This window comes from Capsicum annuum, chromosome 7 (genome assembly GCF_002878395.1).
Source record: "Capsicum annuum cultivar UCD-10X-F1 chromosome 7, UCD10Xv1.1, whole genome shotgun sequence".
NCBI lineage: Eukaryota > Viridiplantae > Streptophyta > Magnoliopsida > Solanales > Solanaceae > Capsicum > Capsicum annuum.
Window position 1 is genome coordinate 163,303,265 of NC_061117.1, and position 8,543 is coordinate 163,311,807.

Below are 8,543 nucleotides of genomic sequence, written 5' to 3' on the forward strand. Positions count from 1 at the left end.
GGACGGGACATTTTTAATATCGAAATAGTTAAATATAATGTGATATTATAAATAAAATATGATACGAGGATGTTATAATTAACTTTTTCAAAAAAAATTGATCCCACGTCACGCGGATACTATACTAGTTATATTTATAAAATAGAATCGTGAAATACCTAGATAGGTTATGTTCGATATGAATAAATATGTTTTTATTTTCTTGTAAAATGTATTTATAGAAAATGATTTTCATAAAAATAAGTGAGTTTTTTTTACTTATTTTCTTGTGTTGGCATGCAAGCAAAAAAAAAATATTTGTATATGATAAACAAACACTATGAAAGATTGCGTGTAAATTGAAGGGTGGATATCATGCAACCAACTTGGGGTATTGTACTTTTGTTGAGAAAATAGTCTTCAAAAATTAACTAACAACATAAAAGAAAATTAGAAAATAGTTCCCTGTATATAGCACACCCAATGAGAAATTATAAGAGTGTTGTTAGTTTCTTATTAAGATTCAACGTCTAATCTCAATTTTAATTTGCACATAAATCTCTTTTTATATAAAATTTTCACTTTATGATAAGGAATTAATCTCAATCATATTATTTTTCACATAAACAGCTTAACAGAAAATTTAACTAAATCATTCAAATTTAAGGAAGACTTGTTATATTTTGCTCAAATTATCAGTCATCAACTTTGACTACATATTGATACCTCTTCTCCTGCCCTTATATCGATCACAGGCAATTATTTAATCGGTAACCTCTTTTTCGTTTTACTTTGAAAACTACTAAAATTATAATCTCTTTTACTATATTGCCATTAAAAAATTAAACATAAAATATACAAAATTGCATCCGTGCATGCTATATAATTGTTCAATTTTATTATTCATTACACTTTTGATATATATGTATATCATTAACAAACTTACTGGTATTTTCATTTGTTCTTGATGAAACTCTACCATAAAATTGATAGGACCGCATGTTCAAATTCTTAGAGAGGAAATGCAAATTAGTTTTGTTCAGCGTTTGACTAAAGTTTAAAATTATCTTAAAATTAGAGTTGTATGCATTAAAAAGTGCTAACACTTGGTAACTTTATTTTTTTTTCAAGACTAATATTAGAGTAGAAGTTCAATGGAGGAAAGATTCAATTAGACCAAACTAATTTGTCACAAATTTATGGCGAAATGCCAGGTAGATTTTTGAGTGACAAACATGTGGGCCCTACCTGTGAGCATATGTGGAGTAGGCTTTCTGTTGGGATTTTTTATCTATCTGTACTTTGGTCCAATATCCAAAAAAAACGAAAACTGTCACATTGTGAGGAAATTTGACAAGTGACAAACATGCAAAATGCTAGTATTATATTTATTAGTAAAAAATATTATTGCATGCATGCCATTTATCATACGCCCTCACAAGCTACAAACCATTCTGTTACACATACAGACATTATACTTTTGAACTAAGGGACCCATTTAAATAAAAGTTAATTTCAAGCAAAACAAACTTATATTTGAACTCAAAATAAAAAGATTAATGCATTGGCTTATTTTGTTAAAAAACGTATAACAATAACACTAGCTACTTGGCCATTTTTCATTGTCATCAAAATAATATAGGAAACAAAGTTCGCAATGCACATTAAATTTAATTAGCTTATGGTTTTCTGTAGTAGGTTCAAGTTAACATATACTCCATAATTGGTTCCAATTAAATACTTACAAATATTTAATAAAATTTAAGATATATACAAAATATGAATAATGTTATTGAATTTTCGTGAACTCATATGTTCTCTTCTGGATTTACTATTTATCTTTAAATACTTATTTTTTAAAAAGGAAAGGGGGAAGTATGCATTACTCCCTGAACTTGTCAAGTTTTATTCATGGTATACCTAAATTTTGACTTGTCCTAAATACCTCCGAACTTGTTGTTTTAGTAAGTCACGAGGCCCTTTTTTGTTGGTTGTCCAGTGCGTGTACACCACGCGCGTACACGTGAAAAAAAGTGTTGATGTGGCTGTCCATGTGGATAAATACCATCCACTTCTCTTATATTTATCCTATGTTAAAAAATAACTCACTTCTACCCTTAATTATCCGATTTCTCTCTAAAAAATTTATATTTTTCAGTTTTCCTCTACTTCAAAATAGTGAAAGGTTGAATTTTCGTCGATCAATTAAGCTATTATCTAAAAATTTATATTTTTTGATGTGTGTTAAAAATATGAATATTTTTTTTCGGTTAGTGTTTCATAGTAGTTTCCGATTAGTGTTTCGATTAGGATTTTGAGGAGACTCACATGCACAAATACGTCTCTTATTATAATTAACGGGGTAAGAAATTACAATTTAAGTTAGGAGCGTACAAAAATCAAACCGATAAAAATGTTATTGATTTATTGTTTTAGGGTTAACGATTTTTTAATGATTTTATAAAAAAAAATTATTTGGTCATTGATTCGATTTTAATTTATATATATATATATATATATATATATATATATATATATATATTTTACACCCAATAAGTAGAATTTTGGTTGCGACTAAGATTCGGTTTCTTTTCATGTTAGTTACTACTTTTTCTATTTTCTATTTTATGAGTATTTTCTTATCGGGTAAATCAAAAATCAAATCGTTAGGGACTAAAAATCGATAATTAATATAACTACATTCTCTTTATTGTAAGTATGTGCCTTAATTTCTTTACTATTTATTTTGTTATTATTTTTTAAAATATCTGGTTCGATATTTAGTAATTTTTTTTAGTTACAATAACTCATATGATATGTATAATTAAGATTATAAAATTGAAAGAGTTTCATAGGAATGGAAACTGAAATTTTAGATTGGATTAATAAACGGATGAAATTTTTTTTTAGATTAATAAACGAAATTTTTACAAAATTAATAAACGGATGAAATTTTTATTTCATAAACTAATTAATAAACTGGAGTTTTACAAAATTAATAAATGGATGAAATTTTTTTTAGATTGAAAGTAACGGAGGAAGAGGATAATTAAATTTTTTGAAAAAATTAAAGAAAAATGAATTTTTTTTTCTTATTTTAATCATGAAAAATGCTGATTTGGTCCAAAAAATACTCCATCACGCGCGTGATGGAGTGTGACTACAAACATTTTGCCACATCAGTAAAAAAAAAGGTCACGCGACTTACTAAAATAAGAAGTTCAAAATTATTTAAAATAAGTCAAAGTTCAAATGTATCATGAATAAAACTCGATAATTTCATGGGCTAATAAATACTTCTCTCAAAAAGGAAACTAATTAATCTCCAATTCTGTTATACAAAATTTTTAAAAAGAATTGGATAAAGATTTAGCCACATAGATATATCGGAAAAAATATATGGGTGAGGGCAGTCATGTCATTTTACCATCCAGTAAAAGCTCTACTGATTAAAGTAGAAATTTCAGGAGCATTTCCTAATAAATTCCTCATTTTTTCTGTAACTGCAGATGCAACATCTAAACGGAGTCATTTCAATTTTTTGTTTTAAAAAGTTTCAAGTTATCCATTTTTTCCTGTCACTATCAAATACCCATAATTTAAAATTCCTTATATTTTCTTTAAATATAATACAGGTTGTCCTTGATATTGTTACAGGCTTATTGAGTGTGAAAAGTTTTTTGGATTTTGATTTTATTTAACATAAAGGCATTCTTAAGCAAATCCTTTCTGTCATTTTTGGCACATTTGGTTAGTAAACAAAACAGCAATGTTGTGAGAGTAATATAGTATATATAGACAACTTTTTGACTACTGATAACATGGATTGGGGTGTTTGATTATTTTTTTTCTTTTTCAGTGTTCTACTCTAGTGAGACACCTTCAAGGTATTTTTTTTGTTGTTGTTGTTGAAATTGGTGTTTTTTAACTCTTATGTGGCTTGTTTTTTTTTTTTTTTTTTTTTTTTTTTTTTATATTTGGTGGAATAATTTGAATTTTTAATGTTGTTTCAATGACGAAAAGAGACAGATTTTGATGTTTCTATGTTCAGAGAAATGTCAAAAATCTCTTCTTTTTTGTGATATAACTGGTACTAGAAGGTTATGGGTTGAAGTTTTTGGAAATAAGTTTTTGTAGAAATGTAAGTAAGGTTTCGGGCCCTTTCATGACGCTGCTCAGGAGCTTTAATGCACCAAGCTGCCCAAAAACAAGATCAATCAGTTTTAATTTTCAAAATTTGGTGATGTATGCTAAAATTTCAGTTTCGTTAAAGAATAATAATGTCCTATTTGTTGGTTTAGTCTCGTTTTAGGTTAGTCTTTGTAGTAAAAATTAGCAGCTCTGGATTTTTTATGTTCAAAATCTCCTCTCCCTCTCTCTCTCCTTTTTTCTTTTTTCTTTTTAAACACATAACAATGTTTTTGTTGGATGCTTCAATTCTAGTTTTGGTTAGTTTATGTAGAAAAAATAGAAATGGGAAAGTATTTTGAATCTTCCCCAACTTTTGTACTTTGCCTCTTTTGGTAAAACTGATGTTTGCTTATTGTTATGACTAGGTTAATGTTATATCAGCAGTAGTGTCAGATAAAGCTTACAGCTGTTGTCTCACTTCTATCTCATTTTTTAAGATTTATTTTGGTTCTCTTATCTTCTGTCATTTTGCCCCTATGTTTTACACCAAATTCTCCATTTGAATTGACTTTGTTTGACTTTTAGACATGAGAAATGTATGCAGATGCCTGTGTTGTTCTTTGATGTATATGTTGCAATTAAATATTTTAAATTTTTTTTACCATTAATTGTTTTCTACTAAGTCAACATACATGTTCATTTGTTAGGTTGAAGATGAACATGGACTTCTCTGACTCTACGAAAATTGTGTATGATCGAATTCAGAAACTAGAGCCCGAAAATGTGTCTAAGATCATTGGTTATCTTCTCTTACAAGATCATGGTGAGAAGCACATGATTAGATTAGCCTTTGGCCCCGACAATTTTATCCATTCGTTAATTAACAAAGCTAAGAATGATCTTGGATTATCATCCAAACTAGCCATTTCTGGTACTCTTTCACCTCCCTTGGTCAATGGAGCATTATCTGTAGACGTTCCCTTGAAATTTGATCCATTCTCACTAGCTTCTTCACCACGCCCCTTTCCAACTCTTCGAGTTGGAAATCCCTACTGGGAGCCTCAAGGACCTGCTGAAAATCGTCCAATTCATACCTTGGATCTTTTGCCAGTGGGTTGCTCCGATCCTATGATCAATGAACGCCAATTCCCCAACCAACTTCAGTTCTTATCTTTGGATGGTCACTCAGACCATGTTAGTTCAGATTTCTCTGTTGACCACTATTTCCCTGGACCTGCATTAGGTCCAAGATCGAGTCGAAGGTCTCCAAGCTTACCTGAGTTTCCTTTTAAGATCTGTCATTACTTTAACAAAGGCTTTTGTAAGCATGGAAATAACTGTAGATACATTCATGGCCATTCAACTCCGGAAAGCTTCTCCCAAGTTTTCAACGCAAATTCAAATGAAGTAGGATCTGATGAACATGTCTTCTCCCCTGGATCTCTGGAGAAACTAGAGATTGAGCTCACTCAGCTTCTCAAATCCAAAAGGGGTCTCCCTGTTTCTATTGCTTCGTTGCCTATGTTGTACTATGAGACGTTTGGCAGAACACTTCAGGCCGAGGGTTATCTCACAGAAAGCCAAAGACACGGGAAAGCTGGATATAGCCTGACTAAACTCCTCGCTCGTTTAAGAAACAGCATTCGTGTCATCGACAGGTGCAACTTGTATAGTTCCCTCCTTTGGTGGATTTTGTTCTTTTACACAGACTGTATTTGATATAAATGTTTGTACTTGAGACAGGCCTCATGGACAGCATGCCGTTATTTTAGTTGAGGATATTCCAAAATACATGGAATGCAATGGAGAAAGAAATGAACAAGGTGCAATTGTAGCCGGTTCTCGCCAGATTTATTTGACTTTTCCGGCTGAAAGTACCTTCAGCAAGCAAGATGTTTCCAACTATTTCAAGTAAGTGACTACAAGTGAATTGACGCCTACTATTAGTCATCTCTTTCCGTCTTCACAACTTATTAGAGCCTTCTCGTGTTTATGCAGTCAATTTGGACCAGTCCAAGATGTTAGGATTCCTTGTCAACAGGAGAGAATGTTTGGATTTGTAACTTTTGCTTACCCAGCAACAGTTAAGCAGATCCTGTCAAAGGGGAATCCTCATTTAGTTTGTGGAGCACGTGTTTTGGTGAAACCTTACAGGGAAAAGTCCAAGCCTGTAGATAGGTATATTTCCTGGTTTCGTTTTCTATGAAGGCTTCTAATCACTTATTTGCATATTTGTTGGTTATTGTAAAAGATCTTCATTTCCAATGTACCCTACTTAATCTTGAATATAGAATGCTGAGCATGCAATGATATTGTGTTGGTAATGTCATTTATCAATGTAGTTCAATCTACTGAAATTGGAAGGGATTTTTTTTTGAATACTCCCGATTATATGTGAACTTACGTTTTCAGATCTGTGGTTGTTGGTTAAATGGAATCTCATTTTCTCCTCTCCACAGATATTCTGTTTTTTTATAGAAGAATCTGACCATAATAATCTGTCTGACAACTGAGGATACTTGACGAGCATTGGTTCAGTTCAGTTCCAATTAAGCTTATTTGATTTGTTTATTGTATCTCCATATGCATATTTTCAGAACGCATCTTTCATACAATTCAAATTAATATTTAGACATTTTCCTCAACTGTTGGCTCCATATGTTTCAAAATATTGCCTTGTCAAGAACATTTGCTTGAGGGGTTGAAACTTGCTGAAGCTCTTAGATTAGGAGACAACTTTTTGTCGGGATTTTCATTTGATACGATCTTTATCTTATATCTGCAGAAAGTGCCAGGAGAAAGCTTATCAAGCTTCCTATTTTAATCCGTCTTTCACTGATGCACAATCTGAGCACCAATCTTGTAAGATTCACTTCACCTCAAACTGTTGAAATCTACCTTATGCTTGATACTTATCTTGATTTTTTTTGTCATAGAAGTAATATTCATATCATTTTCTGCTTTTAGCACATCGAGTATGTGAAAATGCAAGACTATTGAAAATTGAGTTTGAGAAGCAACGTTTTCCAGAGTTTCAACATCATCAAATGCGCGTTGGCTACTCAGTAAAGGTTTTGAAGCTTTCTTCAGAAGGTTGTTTAACTTGTTCCATATCCTCCGCATAAGGATCCTTGATTATCCATATCATCTGACGTTGTTGTTTTCTTTTCCTGATTCCCCCTGTACAGGCCATAACGAACAACTAGAGTTTCCATCGGATGAGGATTTTTCTGACATGCTAGATGTACGGAACAATGGTTCCACCAGCGACGACGAAACTAGGCACGTTGAGATGAATCACTGTGACCAAGAAAGGCAAGTCATTTTGATATATCACATATAAGTACAATTTAACATGCTATAACAAACCAGTTAAATGACATTGTTGGAAAAAAATGTTATTTTTGCAGTTAATCAGTTCTTTCGGATCTTGGCAGTGGTCAAGTATTGTATTCTTCCAGATAGCCCTTTTACATTTCCAATAAGGAATGGCATTTCAACTACCATTTAGGTTCAGAGACACACACAAGGATTACAAAGAGTTTAAGAGGACTTGTTTTTTGGAATAGCAGTTCATTGGTTCGACACACAAAGTACTTTTCTTCCTATATATTTTCCATAAAAAACGGTAGTACTAATTAATATAGTTGCTCAGTTGCCTGCAAGAAGTTTTTTTTTTTTTCCTTTTTCCTTAGGTGGACATCATGAGAAAATGATATAGAAAAGGAATTCCAACTTTTAACAAGAAGTTTCATAGGTTTTATGGTTTGATCTGAAGTTAATGATAGGGAGCATGCAAGCTTGAAGTTAAAGATGTAATTATGGTCTCTTTTAAAGAAATGATGGATAGGTGCAGATGTAGCAGAGTTTGGTGTCCAATGTAGAGCTCTCTGCTATTAAACATAAATGTTTAATGTTGCTAAGTGCTAACAATAAAGTTATAATACATAGTTTTCATTTCAAGTCTCTCTTTATATTTTTCGATACAAGTTTATTATCTTTTAGATTTTGTGTATCGACGGTGTTTCTGTCAGTTTGTATGTACCTCGGCTAATTGACAAATGTATTGCACTAGGTAATTCTATTCACCCAAACTTCTATGGACAGGAAGAAATCACGTAGTGCTTTTTTTAATCTTGTCATTTGAACATCATCTATGCCATTTATTGTGGTGATAAGTTGAATATTTTACTAGTTTGAAAACGTGACTGATTGTAAGTTGAGTTGTAACGGCAACTGGAAGAATGGAGCCCAGACAGCTAAAAATGATTTTAAAACCACTTCACTATTTGTATTCCCTCTTAAGAAGCCATTAAACAAAATAAACAATCATTCTCTTCATTTGCTAAAGAGTATGTGTGGTCCTTAGCTGCATGTTCTCTTAGTTGGAGCCCTACCCAAAAAAAGATAATGATAATAAATAAAATAAAATA

At 31.6% G+C, this 8,543-nt stretch overlaps 1 protein-coding gene across 1 annotated transcript; it reads left to right on the forward strand.

Annotated features, from left to right (window-relative positions):
* Window positions 1-3,930: 3,930 nt before the first annotated feature.
* LOC107878140 (zinc finger CCCH domain-containing protein 18) lies at window positions 3,931-8,073 on the forward strand. Its single transcript, XM_016725040.2, has 8 exons — window positions 3,931-4,224; window positions 4,818-5,768; window positions 5,854-6,021; window positions 6,109-6,288; window positions 6,896-6,972; window positions 7,078-7,203; window positions 7,299-7,425; window positions 7,521-8,073. Exons 1-8 carry the CDS (start codon window positions 4,145-4,147, stop codon window positions 7,522-7,524), a joined length of 1,713 nt encoding a protein of 570 aa, XP_016580526.2. The 5' UTR covers window positions 3,931-4,144; the 3' UTR covers window positions 7,525-8,073.
* The last annotated feature ends 470 nt before the right edge of the window (window positions 8,074-8,543 follow it).